The sequence below is a fragment of the Carassius gibelio genome, chromosome A2, assembly GCF_023724105.1.
Source record: "Carassius gibelio isolate Cgi1373 ecotype wild population from Czech Republic chromosome A2, carGib1.2-hapl.c, whole genome shotgun sequence".
Classification (NCBI taxonomy): domain Eukaryota; kingdom Metazoa; phylum Chordata; class Actinopteri; order Cypriniformes; family Cyprinidae; genus Carassius; species Carassius gibelio.
In genome coordinates this window covers 9,455,411-9,474,413 of record NC_068372.1, presented here as the reverse complement: position 1 = coordinate 9,474,413, position 19,003 = coordinate 9,455,411, and the positions used below count along the sequence as shown (strand labels likewise).

Below are 19,003 nucleotides of genomic sequence, written 5' to 3'. Positions count from 1 at the left end.
TCAGCTTCGTAACAATAAATAGTTTCCAAATGCTGTGTTTGCTTCAGGCACTCACTTGAGTGAGGGTGTGTTTTTCGAGTCCAGATTTCCACACAGAGCCCTTATATAATGAAGTACACTTCTCACAAATGCAAGTGAACAGAAAGGGGGCGTGGCTTAACATATTCAAAGAATAAAAACTGGCGAACGAGTCACATCTTCGAATTAGAAGGAACTGCATTCATTCTTAATAATCTAATTGTTTATTAATTTAATTGTTTCGGTGTTAAAACTTCAGTTTCCTTCAGTTTAAAGATCAAGTATCAAGTCTCGCGATGTATACATTAAATCGCGAGACCTTGTTGCTCCGCTATCAGTGCTAAATTGGAAGTTGAACTTGCCTGCAGGTCTTGTTTCTCACTTTATCCTTCATTGTTTATTTAGAATCACTAACTGCGTAACGTTGTTTGATTGAAAAATAGCAGCTAGTTACATTGCATGCTGAACATCTGTTGCCACGAACGTTTTAAACGAGGAAGTCTTGCAGTCTGTGTAGTAGTTCTGTATAATTTCAGAATTTCAATCTCTTGTTAGATGTGAATACGTCTAACGTTACATGGTTATATTGAACTGTTAACAATCTCGACGGCACGTGCATTAGTTTGAATGCATTGCAAGTTAAATTTACTCGTGTATTCCATATTTGGTGAACTGCATTAAATGCAGTCTGTAACGTTATTCTTCAATCAACTCATAAAGTCCAAACCTCTCAGTTCAACAATCCAATCACAAAATCAGGTCTTTATTTTTGGACCTTGTTACTTCTAATTCTAAGCCCATTTCTTATTGGAACAACCTTTTTTATGATCTTAAGTGGGAATATGTTATATATATATATATATATATATATGAGATTTCTTTTTATGTTATAAACACATTCTTTTTGGGAGTTTTGTATAAACTTCTGTTATTTCTTGGAACGTTTTGTCCATAAATGTAAATATACTAAATTTAAACCCCACTTCAACATCTTCAAACAAGAACTGAAGTTGTATTTAAATACAATTTCAACATCTGTTAACTAAAAAGCTATAAAAACATCTAAAATTTGTGTCATGTTTAAGACTTTTCCTTAATATTATTGTAACTTTATTTGTTTGCCCTCTTTTTTCATTATTTATTAATTTTTTTGACTACTTTCTGTCCTAAATGTTTTATATTATATTGCTTTTTTTGTTATCTATTAAGCCATAAGTAGTTTATTATTGAAAGGTGTTTTGTATGTAATGTTTTTTTTTCTGTTTGTTTTATACATACTGTAATCTTTGTTGTTTATTATTAATAAAAATAAATAATAATAATAGGAATTGTAAAAAAAAAAGCTCAAAGTCCAAACCACTAAGCTGTGGCATACCCATTACATCCCTTATGATTTAGCCAAGTTGAATTTTTTATTTTTTTTTACACCAGCCAAGCATGCACTTTGTCTTCTTCAAGCATGCAACTATTTCTTTCTTGGTAGAAATGGAAAGATAAGTTGAAAAAAATTATATATTTAAATATATATATATATATAACATAGACAGCAAAATATACATCTGTGTTGCATGACCAACCTAAATAATGCTTGGCATTTGTTTTAGTGAATGCAAATGTTTATTGTACAGGGTCGCCGAACCATGGCTGAACAGAGAGGAAAGGTCCAGACAGTGTTGGGTCTGATAGAGCCCGATCAGCTGGGCCGCACCATGACCCACGAACACCTTACGTTGACGTTTGAGTGCAGCCATGTTCCCCCGGCACCCGGAGATGAGGGTCTTGCTGCAGCTCCCATTGAGATGAAGCATCTTCACTGGTTGCAGCAGAATCCGTACTGCCACAATGAGAACCTGCTGTTGAATCAAGAGATTGAAGCGGTGAAGGAAGAGCTGTTGTGTTACCGTAAAGCAGGAGGAGGATCCATAGTGGAGAACACCACCACGGGCATCACCCGAAACCTGCCTGCTCTGAGGCAGCTGGCTAAAGAGACGGGTGTGCATATCATTGCCGGAGCAGGGTACTATGTGGACGTGACCCACTCTGATGAGACAAGAAAGATGACGGTTGAGAAGGTGTGTGTGTGTGTGTATGGTCTTGTAACTACACTGTCAATAAGTTTGGAATAATCTGTGTGTGTGTGTGTGTGTAGTGTTTTTGAAAGAAGTCTCTTATGCTCACCAAGGCTGCCTTTATTTGATGGAAAAAAAACTGTAAAATGGTAAAATTGTGAAATATTATTACAATTACCAAAAAATAATTGTGTTCCGTTGTAATTTGTTTTAAAATGTACTTTATTCTTGTGATATCAAATTTAAATGTTCAGTCATTCTGAAATGCTGATTTGGTGCTTAATTATCATAATTTATAATTGGTGCTGCTTATTTGTGGAAAACATGACAAACATTTAACATTAATTTGAATTAGAAATCTGTTGTAACATTATAAATTTCTTTACTCTCACTTTCTATCAATTTAATGTCCTATATATATATATATATATATATATATATATATATATATATATATATATATATATATATATATATATATATATATATATTAAATCCAGCGTTGCATCATCAGAATAAATTATATATTAAAATATTTAAAAAGAAAACTGTTCTTTTAAATTCTAATAATACAAAAAAACACACACACAAATCTTAGTTATTCCAAACTTCCAGTGGTCTACATTGTAAACCTGTTGATGCTTTTTTCTATTTTCAAAGTGAAGAAAATGATTTGTTCCCATTTCTCAAGTGAGTTTTTTCCCCACAAGCTTACTGATATCATTGTCAGTGAGGTCCTTCATGGAGCAGACGGTACTGATATCCGCTGTGGTGTGATTGGAGAGATCGGTACTAGCTGGCCAATCACAGAGAGTGAGAAGAAGGTCCTGCGAGCCACTGCTCACGCTCAGACTCAGCTCGGCTGCCCGGTCATCATCCACCCCGGACGGAACGAAAACGCTCCTGGAGAGGTCATCCGCATTCTGCAAGAAGCAGGTGGAGATATCTCTAAAACAGTCATGTCTCATCTTGACAGGTATGGAGAAATGAGAAAACACCTTCATACTGCATCCTTACACATTTTGTTCATCATGATAATCATAAATTCACACGACTTTTATGTGTTTTGAAGCCTGAAGACAATCAGCAGAAGTAGCTAAATGTAGGCTATAAACAAAAACTACACCATGGTCACATGACATGAAGCTTCCAACAACTCTTTCAGTCTTTATTCAGAAAAGCATTGTATCTGAATGTGCACTCGGCACTGATGTCTTACAGGACCATGTTTGATCATCAAGAATTATTGGAGTTTGCAAAGATGGGGAGCTACCTTGAATATGACCTCTTTGGCACAGAGATGCTGAATTACCCATTCAACCTGTATGTTGACATGCCCAGCGACAGCCAGAGAGTTCAGAAGTGAGTATCTGTGTCCAGCAGGCACAGCAGGTATTACATTATAGTAGATAGGTCATAAAGATCTGCTTCATTTTCTGTTTTTCGGTAATCAGTACATAATTATATTCTATAAACATGCCAATTTGATTAATGCACCAATTTAATGAGACTATCCATTTTATATAATGTCAACAGATCATTGAGAGTCATTTTTGTCTCCACCAGCTTGGCTTTCCTGATCAGGGAAGGGTATGAAGACAGAATCCTCATTGCCCATGATATTCACACCAAGCACCGACTGACCAAGTATGGCGGCCATGGCTTCTCCCACATCCTGAAGAATATTGTTCCCAAAATGTTGTCTCGAGGTATCGCTCAGAACCAGGTGGACAAAATACTGATAGAGAATCCCAAACAATGGCTGACATTTAAATAAACCAGCTGCCTTAAAAATCAAGTTAACATACCAAAAATAATTTCAAATTTGTATTGCTAGGAACACTGGTGTCCAGTTGATTTTGGTGCTAAATTCCATTAATACATGCACACTCTTAAAAATGGGTTCAAAAGGGGTTTTCATAGCTACGCATTTTGGGTTCCCCAAAGAAACTTTTAACAGCTCTTAAAAGAACCATTGGTGTGTTATTATGAAGACTATTTTAATAATCTAAGAACATTTTATGCAGTGCAATAGTTGAGTGTTTCTTCATGGAACAATTGATGCCATGAAAAAAACTATTTCTAATCTTTGTGTAAGATCCATATCTTGTGCTTTTTACTTAAATTGGGATGAACTAACAAAGAAAATGTTATTAATCAGACAAATAATTCTACTCAGGGAAACACAATTAAGCCAAAGATAATGGGGGAAAAAGTGGAACAGTGCTATTTAAACATCTGATGAAACATCCTGACTACATTAGGTACTAATTAGCCCTTGCAAAATATTTTTAGTTAATAATAGTTTGCAAAATGTGCTTTCTTATGTTATGTAGCTGCAAACATCTCAAGCAATTAATGCTGAACATATAGCAATATACCAATAGCAATATAATGCTGAACATACAGTTCCTCTTAGCTTTGGCAAGCCTGATGTTCCACAGAACATCTAATCATTTGAAGGCATGCGCTCTGACAGGTCATTGTGTAGGACAGAGAAGTGAGTTTCTCTGGAGCAGGTGGCCGCTCACAGCGACTCCTAGTAAAATAATAACACTGTCAGGTGCTCTGTCCCTTTGTGACAGCAAGATAATGTTAAAAGAACATGCAGAGTCATCTGTAAGTTGCTTATTAGATGATGGTATGTTGATTTATCTATTTATTTTTTTGCTCCAGTATGAGCATTTTGCTTACAAAACTGATCTCCTTTTTAACATAGGTAAGCACTACTAATTTACAGTTGTGTGTTGTTTAGTGCTTTTAAATGAATAGCAAACTATATCAATTATGACAATGCTTAAAGTAATCATGTCATAGTTGTATTTGTCGATTGCCGTACTGCACTATATATGTAGAGCTTTTAGTTTTATAGCAAATGTATACACACATGCAAATCATACAATATATTTTATTCACAATCTTTTGATGACACTGCACATACCAGACAGTGATAATATTTTTTAAATGAAGACATTTATGTAAAACGGTACAGAGTTGTGGCTAGAATGTGACATTTTGTGTATGAAGAATGAGCAATTGTTAAAGAAATGTCATCTGAACTATATTACCGGGCTAATGGTGGGTGCTCTGTAACAACCTCTTCTGGTCAGCCATGTGTCAGCGTAAAGGTAGGCACATATGGAATGGAATGATGTCAAATGATTTTTTTGCTTTCACACCAGTTAATCTCTCAATAAGTATACTACAATCATCAGCGTTACACTGTAAGATTTTATTTTATGTTTTTCTAAATCACAGTGATTTTTCTAAAAACTAATTTGTGTGTAGCGTATGTGTTCACATGCTTTGAGATGTATGATCGTTCAGTAATTCCGCAAGACGTTCGGTTGTTCTTGAGTTATCACAAACTTGAGGGTCAAACATCTTGTGACCTCAGTCTCATTACGTTGTGACTTCTTGAAAATGAGGTACATCTGAAAGTGCAGTCTATGCCAAAGGGGTTAATCAGCATAGACCATGAAGCCTGAAAACGTGCTGTATTTGTTGTTGTTTCCCCCGTGCGCTTTGCCTCCATCCAGTTTAATGTAGATCTCATCTCCAGGCTCCAGGTGTAAAATCACACTGTTGCTGGCGTAGTCATAGTTCTGATCCGCATCCTGCGCTATTGCACTTGCACGCACCTGCAAGAAAATGATTATGACTCATCTTATATAAATACTTTGTTAATCTCCTGAAATATTTTCACATTACGTTATTATTTACAACACCTTTAAACAAAATTCTCCCTATGGAAGTTTCTTGAGACAATATTAAGATTTTTTTTCCACTGAAGTTTGGTGTGTTTTTAAAATAAAATAATGCTGATTTCTAAACGTTGTTATCTGATTATAACCTAAAGAGGATATGCTAGCTTTTAATACAATATCAGAATATTATAATATGTGGTATAGGCTTTTTATAATAATGAAAATATAATTTAATTGTTGTAATGCAATAAAAACAAAATGCAAGTTAAAAAAGTAATAAATATAAATTGTATTATTTTATTAAAATGTGTCATATATAACAAATCAATCATTCTAGTTGGTGCATTTTTTTTTCTTTTTAGAAATATTTTTATCAAAAAAACATTTTATATACAATTATTCTACACGTATTTAAAAAACGTTAAATAAAAATAATTTATTATTTTAGAAATATGACAAATATAAGAAAAGAAATATCAATTAATGCGTAGATTGATTTGTTAATTGATGAATAAATAAATCAATTGTGACAGCTGGTTTTATGACCTACTGTACCTGGTTATTTTTGCACAGATCAGCCCACATGCTGGTCCCGTCACCACCTCTCATTAATACGTGATACACGAAAAAGTAGATCCCCGGGATGGAGCAAGTGAATTTGCCGCTCGAGGGGTCATAGTGATTGCCCAAGTTAGTGACCACATCATCAAACTTCAGCACCTCGTAACCCTCGTGTTGCTTCTTGAGTCCCGCGTAGAATGCAATTTTGGGAACAGTGCTGTACGTCGCTGCGCTTATGACACCGGTGACTCCGTGCGGACCGGGTAATCCTGGTGGCCCCGGTTGTCCTATGACCCCGGGGGGACCTGGAGGTCCGGGTGGACCCGGTGGACCCGGCAGGCCTCTTGTACCGATCCGTCCTGAGCGCCCTGGCTCTCCTTTCGGACCGCGAATGAAAGTTGGTGGGGACTGAACCAAGCGGTTGTCTGTCGGTGCTGATGATGGAGACTTCGTTCCGTGCGGATCGCACACCATGCGGCACGCGCCGAGCATCTCTAAGCTCGGGTCGGATCCTGCCGCGCTGACCAGCACCGGGATGAGAATGACCAGCACCAGCACCATGACAACACCCAGCACGCCCGTGGCGATCACCCGAGCTTTGACACCCAATCTAGACAGCTCCGGGCGCGCCTCGCGCTGCGATTTACGCAAAATCTTGCTCGACGCCAAAAACAAAAAATAAACTTCTCCGTAGCACTAAGAAAAAGTAAATTAACTTTGCAACGAAGACTTTATATAATTCCCTGAGCTGATGAAAATGTCATCTGAACAAATCTGTTTGTTCAATTAGAAAACGAAGTTAAAGGTTGGAAACACAAACAGAAATGAGTGAGAGATGCTTTACATCCCTGCTTTCTCACCTGAGGGTGGGTGGATGGTGGGTGGGTATGTCGTGTGAAAGAAAGAGAGAGAGAGTGCTCGCGCACGTGAGCTGTATCTTTAGAGAGATGCAAAGACACAGAATGATCCAAAGTGGCGCGCTATCAAAAACTGACTACATTTTTGTTAGCTATATTTTATAGCTTTTTAAGAGATCAGTGTGTATTTTTATTAAATGTCAATTCAGAGTGTCACATTTATGACAAACGTATAATTTATTACATTTATACAATTGTTTAAATAATAGTGGATGTGTACAGTGTGGGGTCAGTTTTAAGAATTGATATTTTTATTCAGCATTATGTATTAAATTGCTAAAGTCAAAGTCACCTTTATTTGTACAGCGCTTTAAACAAAAAAAGATTGTGTCAAAGCAACTGAACAGCATTATAGGAAAACAGATCACAAATCACAGATGTCAAAGTCACAGTAATAATAATAATAATAATAATAATTACCTGTTAAAAGAAAGATAGCTGTTTTACAGCAAAAATACATTTTATTTTGAACTTTGTATTGCTTAAAGAATCAACAAAAATATATCATGTATCCATTATATTATTATACAGTAACTGGTTTCAACATTCAGCATAAGAAATGTTTCTTGAGCACCAAATAAGCATATTATTATAATTTCTGAAAGATCATGTGACGCTGAAGACTGGATTAATGGCTTTCCATCACATGAATATATTACATTTGAATAAAACAATTATTTTAAATGGTAGTAATGTTTCACAATATTAGTGTTTTAGTGTATTTTAGATCAAATAAATTCAGCGTTGATGAGCTTAAGAGCATACAATTATTACGAAAAGTGCAAACATTCACTGATGCCCAAGAAAGCAACCCACTACATTAAGTGTCAAAACTGTAATCGGTGTAAATTGTTATTCTGCTCATCCTACAGAAATAAAGCCTCTTTTTACCCATAACTCATCTAGAGAAATATAATCAGTTGCACCAATTCAGGGCGATAAACATTGTCATCTTAGACACTAATATCAATATGACTCAAAAAGTTCTCAGCAGCTTGTCAAACTGAAGGACATCGGTGAGGCCATTTGCATAAACAGTCACTATATTAAAGGTATAGTCCACCCACAAATGAAAATGCTGTCATCGTTTACTCACCCTCCACTTGTTTCAAACCTCTTTCTTCTTTTATTTTTTTCAGAGAGGCCTACTGATCAATGAAAATGATTACACTTCATGAGGAAACCCTATGAAATTCCTTACAAGGTTGAATTAAAACAGTATGATCATCATTCTATCACCTTTACTTTTGCCTGAGAGCATTTATGTTACAAAGAGCATAGATGAAGACCATAAAACAATGATATTCACCCATACATGACATATCTCATATAAAGAAGCATAATGCATTTGCATAAGAAACTCACTGCTTCAGTCACACCTCCTGTACTGTATGTACACAGACAGACACAGATGAACCAGCGCACACACCCTCTCTGAGTCAATGAGCACTTGTGTCCTGTCTTGTCCTCTCCAGCTGGCTATCTCAGTGGCTTACTCAGCGTGATTGGACCGTCACTGATAATCATGAGTCACACGCCATCTTCATGTGCACAGCAGTGCTCCAACAGACCAAAAAAAACATTAAACAACTTTTGTTGCCATAATATGTTTCACATTACCATTGTGTAATACAGTGCTTGAAAGTTTCGGAACCCTTTAGAATGTTCTATACTTCTGCATTCTTGCAGCAAAACAGGCCCATACCATGATACTGCCACCACCATGTTTCACAGAGGGGATAAGGTTCTTATGTTGGAGAGCAGTGGCCTTCTCCTTTCAACCCTGTTATGCACACCGTGGTGTTTCAGTGTTCTCCTGAGGGTGATTAATGAACTTTAACAGCAACTCTTTTTCTGAGGTCCTCAGTGATCTACTTTCTTTGTGCCATAATTCACTTCCACAAACATGACCAGACTTTGATAGATCCCTGTTCTTTTAATAAAACAGGGCACACACTGACACCTGATCTCACTCTACTCTACCACAGGAAACAGATGATTCTTCTGCACAATCTGACTTTGCTGCAGCCTGGAATTGAACTACTGGTTTCGTCTGGTCAGAGGAGAACTGGCCCCCCAACTGAGCCTGGTTTCTCCCAAGGTTTTTTTCTCCATTCTGTCACCGATGGAGTTTCGGTTCCTTGCCGCTGTCGCCTCTGGCTTGCTTAGTTGGGGTCACTTCATCTACAGCGATATCGTTGACTTGATTGCAAATAAATCCACAGACACTATTTAAACTGAACAGAGATGACATCACTGAATTCAATGATGAACTGCCTTTAACTATCATTTTGCATTATTGACACACTGTTTTCCTAATGAATGTTGTTCAGTGCTTTGACGCAATGTATTTTGTTTAAAGCACTATATAAATAAAGATGATTGATTGATTGATTGATACCTTCAAATTAACTGCTAATCTTAGAGATTCAAATACTTTTGCCACTCAGATATTTAATATTAGATAATTTTCCTGAATAAATTAATGAACAAAATGTATATATTTTCATCTCATTTGTTTGATTGGTTTCTCTTTGTCAACTTTCTGATCTTCTGGGTTATATTATAAAGAAACATAGAAACTTCTAAAGGGTTCACACACTTTCAAGCAGCACTGCATATCTATAAATAAAAAATGCTCTTACACCTTTCCATGAAAATGAACAAATGAAATTGAAAAGATTGCACGAGATGATGCTATTCATTGTGATAATTGTTGTTTCTTTGTAATTCTTTGAGATCTTTATTAGCAATTTCGAAGTGGAAATACTCCAAAATGCAGAGAAAAAATCACAAGAAAATAAACTGATATTAGATTGCGCCTGATTTGAGGAAATAGCAGATCAATAAAATCCAGACGATGAGATGAAGTCAAAAAAAAAAAAGAAAATCTGTTCTTATATACAGTAAAAGACACCGACTTGGAATATAGTGCAATAGTAATTACATGAAAAAAGTGCCTCAATATTTTGCTTGAAAGAACTTTTGAGTTCCACGAAAAAGAAAGATCTCATGGGTTTATGTCTGTAAATGGGGTGTATTACTGCTTCTTCTGTACAGATGCTTTTTTTTACTCCATCATGTTTCCAAATGACCTCAAACAATGTGCTTCACAAGCCATGATCTCTCTCTCTTTTTGATCTGACTAATTGTTTCTATTGTGGTCTTCGTTAAGTTTGTCACTCGGCAGGTCTGTGGCACCAGGCCTGAGCCAGAATGGAGAGAGCAGATGAACAGAAAGGAAGAGTAGGTGCGACCACACCATCACCCCCTCAAAGCATGGCCTCTTACTGCGCTGCCACTCACTCCTGCTGAGGGATGATTAACTATAGTTATGTAACCAGCCCGTTCTTTACTTACTTTAGAACATTCACACACCCTGTGATAGTTTGTAAGCACTGGACACGTGCGCAGGTTACGTTTACACGACAAAGATTGACTAAAAGCTGAAGTTTTTCCTTTGCATTTTTAAGTCTCGCGTGTAGACAACAAAATTGTCAAAACGATCCCTATTCACATGGATCTGCAAAAATTACTTAATGGCTGTATTATGAATGCGAACTGGCAATTTCATGATGTGAAGAAACACTACACGCCTATGCGCATACATAAAGACCGAACAAGTAAAACACTTGAACATGATATTACCGTTTTCACAAATTTACATTTACGTGGACATGATAATGATAATTTTGCATTCTCAGGCCACTGAAACACTGTTGCCATGTAAATACAGTAAATGGTCAATAAGTATAATATAACTTCCAGTTTTAGTTGAAAATGTTTTGTGTGTGTGTGTGTGTAAACGCCCCCTCTACAAACATGTAATTACTGGTTATCTATATACCTACTTGTTTTGACAAAGAAAAATAATTGAGAGATATGTTATTATTTTAAGTAGGGTGTGTATGCTAAATGAAAGACAAAGAGCTTGAGGAGGATCGGGATCAAATGAGGAGTTTACTGGAATAACCAAGGAGATTACAGACAATATACTATATTACATTAACTTCACAATATTACAAATTATAGCATTGACAGACAGATACAATCACTGACCAGGAGGAACTGGACAGACCGGGCATTTAAACAGACAGGAGGTAATGAGGGAACTGGAGACAGGTGGGCAATAATCAATTAACCAAAACAAGAAAAGAAAAGGTGACCAAATAAGGGAACAGAAATCCATGAACGTAACAGTTCGTCCCCTCCCGGAAAGGTGCGTCCTCGCACCGCAAGAGGAATACCAGCAGAGGGAGGGTGGGGGTTCTGGAGGCGGGCGAGGAGCAGGCAAGGGGCAGGTGAAGAGAGAGCATGGAGGTAGGGACCAGGGCGGAGTGGATGGAGGGAGGAGCAGGAGGAGCCAGATGGTCCTCCAGAGACCATCCAGGACGGAAATCTACGGTGGAGTCGACAGCGGGAGGAGCCATGGTGGAGAATGAGCCAACAACATCAGGGGGCCGACAGGCGGAGAGTGCACCGGTGGGTGAGGAGCCCAAGATGGAGCAGCGCAGCCGCAGAGCCAGGGTGACGTCGAGGATCCAGAGGAGCAGAAGACTCAGGCGAACAAGGCGGAGGCGGGGTCCTAGAAGACCGCTGTGGAACCAGAGTGACTGAGGATGGAGGTGGAACCAGAGGGAAGGAGGAGCCTGACAGAGCCGGAGGGATGGAGTGATGAGGTGAAGCCAGAGGAACGGAGTCCCGAGGCGGCGGGTGGTCGACGACTGACCAAGGTGGAGCCGGAGGGACGAGGGAGCCCAGTGGAGCAGGTGGGATGCCAGGCCTTGGTGGAGACGAGGGAGCTAAGAGCCAAGGCGGAGCCGCTGGGTTGAAGGACCGAGGAGGAGTCCTGGGCTCGGAGGCTGGAGGTACCTTTGTCATAAAGTACCCAAGTACTTTGATGTCATACACCGATCGTTATGCTCAGTGCTGCTTCAAGTCGAACACTAATATACTACACGTATTTGCATCGCTTTGACCATTCTCTGTAGATCCCACCTTCTCACGCACCACAATTGGTCGATTACGTACAATGTCTGCATGTTATTGGTCAAACGAACATTACCTTCATTAATTATGAATGCAGGAAACCAAAGCCAAAACCTGGATATTTAAGGCAATATAGAAATCCTGGCCAGGACGTGTCCTGGGAAAATGGCACGTTTGGTCACCCTAATTAACTATGAACATGATGCACTAACATTTGAATAACAAAAATACCACAAAATGTTAAAGGCGGGGTGAAATGCTTGTTTTCACTCAATATCCTGTTAATCTTGAGTACCTATAGAGTAGTACTGCATCCTTCATAACTCCAAAAAGTCTTTAGTTTTATTATATTCATAAGAGAAAGATAGTCTGTACCGATTTTTCCCGGAAAAACACGACCGGCTGGAGGCGTGACGTGTGGGCAGAGCTAAAGAATCACGAGCGCCAGCGTTTGGAAGTTGTGACATTACCGTGAGGGAAAAAAAACCATCATCCAAAACAAACCATGGCTAACAGTCAGATTCAGCCGTTTATTTATGATCCAGAATCAGATCCCGAGGCTGAAACTGAACAAGAGCAACAGCAGCAATGACTCGCTCCGAACCCGGGTCTCTGGCATGGGAGGCGGACGCACTAACAAGGAGGCAGAGATATTTTAAGCAGTTTTACTCACCGCCTGCGGTTCCTGTCATGATCCTGGTCTTTTCCCCTCTCTCTGTCTCCCTCTTGTGATCACTTACTCACTCTATCACGCACACTCCTCTGCTCATTATCACTTTCAGCTGTCTCCCCTTTCATTCCCTCACCTGTCCCTCTTTTGCCCTTGATTGTCTCTGCTTCTTATTCTTTCTTTCTAGCCCTGTCTCATTGTCGGATTATTCGATGACCTTACGTGAGACACACCTGTTCCCTAGTCCTGTCCTGTCTTGTCCGTGGATGGTTTTTGTCGTTGTTTCTACTGTGAGTAATTTTGTCTTTGGACTACGTATTATCCGGCTGTGCCTGTTTGCAGAGTACCTGTGCTGCACCTGTCCTTGGCCTTTCACACCGCCGGCGACCTCCTCTGTTTATGGACTGGGTGTTGACATCCCGGGGCCCCCGCCTCTGCCCTCGTGGAGATTTGTGTTTTTCCTTAGACCCTGTCGTCTGGCCATTTCTGTTTTGGGCTGAAAGAAGTCCGTGATTTTTGTTCTCTTTATTCTGAGAAAGACTATTTTCTTTATTAAAGACTGTCAATTGCACCCCTCCCTGGTCTACCATCATTCTTACCCGCTAACAGTTCCAACACACGATTGTGACCCTTTTTCGTTGGGATTGCATCATCCTTAAGAAATAAACGATACGCAAATCCGTCGTCAAACTGGGCCTTGTTTGTAAAACAAGCATCTTCGAAATGCAGGGAACAATCAAAAACACTTGCACAACTCCGTTGATGTTCTGTAAAAATAAACTCCATCCACTGGTCCCTTAATGCTGTTTTTTTTTGGTAATCTGTGCAGGGTTGTCTTGCCCTGGCAACCAAAAACACACTTCTTTTGTGACTTTTCGCGATGCTCTCGCTCTGATCAGTGAATGAATGTCTGTGCTCAGCCTCTCAGTGCTCTGCTATACGGGAGCGCGCGCTCTTCCGGCAGACGTGCCCTTAGGACCCATATAAGGAAATTCCGCTCCATCTAACGTCACACAGAGCCATACTCGAAAAAAACTTTACGAAACTTGTGACAAACCGGAAGGAGTATTTTTGGAACAAAAATACTCCTTCAAACGTACAACTTAATTTTTGAAACTTTGTCCATGTTTAGCATGGGAATCCAACTCTTTAACAGTGTAAAAAACTCAGTATGCATGAAATAACATTTCACCCCCCTTTAATGATGCCTTTTAAGTGCAGCAAAAACAGTTGAAGTTATCATTATCAACATCTTGTTCCAAGATGCAGTCAGCATTATATCTATAGCCTCTGGAGTTGTTTGTGCTTATGTGATGGGTGAACATGCTCAGAGACCCCACTGGGTGTTAGCTGCTCAGGACTGGCACACGTTCGCACCATGTCTTTCTCCTTCTGCCGTCCGTGACAGAGGGGAAGCATTACTAATCTGCCACAAACTGAGCAACAGAGGCTCTCGGAGATGAAGGCCAGAGGAGATATAGAAAAACATGTTTGGAGACAGAGCATGGAGGATGACAGAGAAAACAAACTAGCATATAAATGAGCATGTAAAGCCACTTTTGTTTTCCTGTGACAATGACTGGGTATTCTCCATTCTATCGTGCCTTAAATAGATGAAATTTCCATGACAAAGTCTAAATCCCAAGCTTTGACTAAATCGCAATGCGGTACAAATTTATTTGCAGCCAGGACCTAAAATAAATTCTGGAAACCAATCCACGATATTCATGAGAATTCAAAATTCATGCAGTGTGTTATTTGGAGCACAGCCGTCCTCATATTTAGGCGCTGTAGATCAATGGGAAACTTATGAGAAGCTTGCCTCAAATTGCAATGAGTTTGAAAGGGTAAAATAGTCATGCGTTTGGCTGAAGTACCAGTTTTTAAACACACTGAACAATAGAGCTACTGATTGCCATTTTGCTTTTCGTGACTGCATTGGAGGATTATTTCTCATAATGGCAAGAGTCTGACTAAATGCATGCCTTAATTGTAATGTTTAAAGGAATCATGCTGAGAATGGGAATGAAAGCAAAGAGAGTGACTAAAAGGTGAGAAAGCATGAATGATGGAGGTTGAGGCAGCGTCTGGAATATAAAACAAAATCTTTGCAGTGTTTTTACATTATTCCACTGGTTTGAAATGATAGTGGTTAGACACACTGTCACGGGAGGAGCACAAGACAGACACAGCGGGCGTGGCGTCAGGCCTCGGAGAGGCTTTTATTAACAGAAATCATAAAACAAAGGGAATAAAAGTGGCCAAAGGGGGAAAGTGTCCAAAATAACAGGGAATCTGGTGTCCTCGTTGTGCTGCGGGGTTTGTGTGGGTCGGGCAGTGTTCACCGAGGAAGGGTCCAGGCAAGGGGCGGAGTCCGGCGGCCGCACGCGATCCCCTCCTAGGTCCGGGGCGCGAGGGGCGGCGGCTTCTCCTAGCGGCCGCGTCTCTCTCATTGGCCGCGGCGCTGGTAGGGGATGGACGGCCCGGCATCCTGGCCCGTCGGCCGTGTAAACGGGTGCGGTTCTCCTCCGGATCGCGGGTCCGGCAGCTCACGTCTTGGTGGCGCGGGAGTCCCTCAACGCTCCCTTCCTGGACCCACGAGGACACCAGCGTGCATGCACGGGGAAGAGACCGGTCTCCTGAGGAGAGGCGCGTTGGGCTTTTAAACAGCGGCGGTAATGAGGCTCCACTTCCTTCAGGTGTGCCCCATCACACGCCGCCAGCCCTGACTCGTCCAGCGCCCCTCCTCTCACACACCCACTCCAGTCGGGAGCCTGGTGAAGGGCGGCGATTTAGGACGGGGTGCCGGTGATAATCAGGGAGGAGGCAGCTGACTCGTCACAACACTTACAACCATGCATGTAAGTGCTACACATTTCCACTCTTTTACAATTTAGAATGAAAAATGGAGTATATGATGCAATTACTAATAATTGTGCAAGTAAAGACTAATGTATATTTCAATACACATATGTGATTGTGAAATAGGCTTGTGTCGGGGATTCCTTGCAGAGAAGAACATTTTCTAAGGACCCTTTCATAATAATTATAACAGTGATTTAGCATATGCTTGATACAATTCTTTACTCTTAGATCCATTTTCATTTAGCTATACTCTGTTTTAATAGTTACATGAAATTGTATTAATCAAAAAGTATGTCTGTTTAAATCATATTTAAATGTCTATTTTAATCGTACAATATATGCAATGTAACAATTTATTAAAATTGTATTTAATGCAAATGTATTATCTAAGACTCTATGTATGTATGTATATATATATATATATATATATATATATATATATATATATATATATATATATAGCTAAACAGTGCTGCATGACATTAAAATTAAAAATCAGAAGAAATAATAATAATAATAATAATAATTAGTAAACTGTACTGAACTATACTAATAGATTTCTGTCAATATGTCTTTAAAGGGTTAGTTAATCAATAATCAAAATTTTAATCATCAATAACTTACCCTCATGTCGTTCCAAACCCGTGAGACCTCTGTTTATCTTCGGGACACAGTTTAACCCCTTAACTGTCACCCCCCATTTTTTAAATAGGCATTAAAGTGCACTATCCAAACCTAAATTGCTGTAATTTATGAACACTTTGAGTCTCTTTTTAAAGAAGTAAATGATCAGATTCCATCAGACGCGTCCGATTCGATAACCGAGGAGCTGATGATACTGCGCATGTGTGATTCAGCGTGAAGCAGACCGACACACAGAGTGTCTGAACCGAACTGATTCTTTTGGTGATTGATTCTGAACTGATTTTGTGCTAATTTTATGACTCCCAGGTAAACTGAAGGCTTGAATCAAGGGCAATCATCGCCAATGATGCCATTACGTCGAGCGCAAAAGAACCGGTGAACTGTTTTCTTCAACCGGTTTATTGAATCGAACTGTCCGAAAGAACTACTGGTGATCTGAAAACCGATGCAACCGGTGAACGAGTCAGTGTTTTGTTCATTATCTGGCTCGGCTCGGTGTTCATCTTCAGTTCTCTCTTCACAGCAGTTCAGTCAGTGTACTGTTTAAGTAAATGAATTACTCTGGGATATTGGTTTGTTTGAACTCAGTGGGAGTGTCAACCACATTAAAAAAGTTAACAGCTTAAAGGGTTAGTTCACCCAAATATAAAAATTCTGTCACTAATAACTTATCCTCATGTTGTTCCAAACCCGTAAGACCTCCGTTTATCCTTGGAACACAGTTTAAGATATCTTAGATTTATTCCGAGAGATCTCAGTCCCTCCATTGAAGCTGTGTGAACAGTATACTGTCCATGACCAGAAACGTAAGAGAAACATCATCAAAGTAGTCCATGTGACATCAGAGGGTCAGTTAGAATTTTTTGAAGCATTGAAAATACATTTTAGTCCAAAAATAGCAAAAACTATGACTTTATTCAGCATTGTCTTCTCTTCCGTGTCTGTTGTGAGAGAGAGTTCAAAACAGTTTGTGATATCCGGTTCGCGAACGAATAATTTGATGTAACCGGATCTTTTTGAACCATTTTACCAAATCGAACTGAATCGTTTGAAACAGTTCGCATCCCCAATAAGCATTAATCCACAAATTACTTAAGCTGTTAACTTTTTTTAATGTGGCTGACACTCCCTTTGAGTTCAAACAAACCAATATCCCTGAGTAATTCATTTACTAAAACAGTAAACTGAATGAACTGCTGTGGAGAGAGAACTGAAGATGAACACTGAGCCGAGCCAGATAACGAAAAATAGACTGATTCGTTCATGAGACTAGGACCCCCTCACTGCATTGGAACGGATGAGCCCTACCAGCCGGAAGGAAAAGCAGCGTGATTGGATAGCCCGACTAGGAGGGCCTGAGTTGCCTCGACTGGAATAGGTCATGGTGTTGGCATACGGGCCCTACTGGCTGATGAGCCCCTGCTAATCAGTGGGCAACCAGGGCAGTTAACTGACCGAGAGGGCCCATGAAGCCTCCGACTGGAGATCAAGACTCAGGACTCAGGACATCTCAGTTGAGCAGATAACCAGGCTTTGTTAAGGAAAACCTGACTGTACGGGCTCTCGCAGCATCCGATGGGAGATCAGGACTCAGGACATCGAACGGGTAAGCCTCACCAGGCGGGGGGAAAAGATTTGGACAGCGTTTGGCAGGAGATCGAGACTCTTGTTGTTGTACGGCTGAGCATCATGACCCGTCAAACAGGAACGAAAAGTTAGGTGGCCGTGAGACTCTCGCCGACGTCTGATGGGAGCTCAATACTCAAAACACCAAACGGGTAAGCCTCACCAACCGTAGAAAGAAAAAGGTAAGGTTGTCTAGCCGGAAGGCTCTCGCCGATGTCTGATGGGAGCTCGATACTCAAGGCACCGAACGGGTAAGCCTCGCCAGACATAAGACGGAAAGGGTAAGGTTGTGTTGCCAGGTAGTGGTGGACGAAGTACACAAATCAAGTACTTGAGTAAAAGTACAGATACATATGGTAAAATATTACTCCAGTAACAGTATGTCACACACCTGGACTCATTTAATGTGTTTTTTGCCCGTGACCCAGTTTCTGTCTTTCCGTGTTTGATTAGTTCCCAGGTGTGTCCATTATCTTCCTCATGTGTTCCATGTCCCTGTTAATTTAATGATTCCATCCACCTGTGTTTCCCCAATTATCTGTTGTACATAAGCCTTGTCCTTCAGTTCTGTTTTGTCGGGTCTTCTCACTTGTGCTCACTTGCTACTCACTTGTGACCCACTTGCTACTTACGTGTGTCTACCTCTGTGCTCCATGTTGGATATCCCCTGTGTTGGATATATTAAAAACCTTATTCCGTTTATCCTCGACTCCGTATTCCTTCAGGCAGCGTAAAACCGTGACAGAAGACCCGACCAGAAAGAGAAAATAGAAAACTGCGTGTTCTTCCCTCCGTTTTGCTTTTGTTTTTTCACAGACTTTTCTTTTCTTAGTGTCTATGGATCCCCTCTATCGTCCCGAATTCCTCATCCTCCTGCTGAAGCAGGAAGGGCGTTCTCTCGAGGACCATACCAGACAGTTTTTCCTATTAGCTAAT

The 19,003-nt window shown here is 40.0% G+C and overlaps 2 protein-coding genes across 2 annotated transcripts; one reads left to right on the top strand and one right to left on the bottom strand.

Moving 5' to 3' along the window:
• The first annotated feature begins 301 nt into the window (after positions 1-301).
• LOC128022337 (phosphotriesterase-related protein) lies at positions 302-5,298 on the top strand. The gene is made up of 5 exons (XM_052609762.1): positions 302-386; positions 1,647-2,090; positions 2,798-3,063; positions 3,309-3,449; positions 3,654-5,298. Exons 2-5 carry the CDS (start codon positions 1,659-1,661, stop codon positions 3,862-3,864), a joined length of 1,050 nt encoding a protein of 349 aa, XP_052465722.1. The 5' UTR covers positions 302-386; positions 1,647-1,658; the 3' UTR covers positions 3,865-5,298.
• On the bottom strand, positions 4,984-7,343 carry LOC128022344 (complement C1q-like protein 3). Its single transcript, XM_052609775.1, has 2 exons — positions 6,350-7,343; positions 4,984-5,728 (listed from the first exon to the last, which is right to left on the bottom strand). The coding sequence occupies exons 1-2, from the start codon at positions 6,914-6,916 to the stop codon at positions 5,549-5,551; spliced, it is 747 nt and encodes a 248-aa protein (XP_052465735.1). The 5' UTR covers positions 6,917-7,343; the 3' UTR covers positions 4,984-5,548.
• Between the last annotated feature and the right edge of the window lie 11,660 nt (positions 7,344-19,003).

Bases quoted from the DNA above. Each gene is read 5' to 3' on its own strand.
- LOC128022337 (XM_052609762.1), top strand. From the start codon at position 1,659: ATGGCTGAACAGAGAGGAAAGGTCCAGACAGTGTTGGGTCTGATAGAG. The intron at 2,091-2,797 runs GTGTGTGTGTGT...TTTCCCCACAAG, and splicing joins GAAAGATGACGGTTGAGAAG to CTTACTGATATCATTGTCAG. The intron at 3,450-3,653 runs GTGAGTATCTGT...TGTCTCCACCAG, and splicing joins GACAGCCAGAGAGTTCAGAA to CTTGGCTTTCCTGATCAGGG.
- LOC128022344 (XM_052609775.1), bottom strand. From the start codon at position 6,916: ATGGTGCTGGTGCTGGTCATTCTCATCCCGGTGCTGGTCAGCGCGGCA. The intron at 5,729-6,349 runs GTACAGTAGGTC...ATTTTCTTGCAG, and splicing joins ATCTGTGCAAAAATAACCAG to GTGCGTGCAAGTGCAATAGC.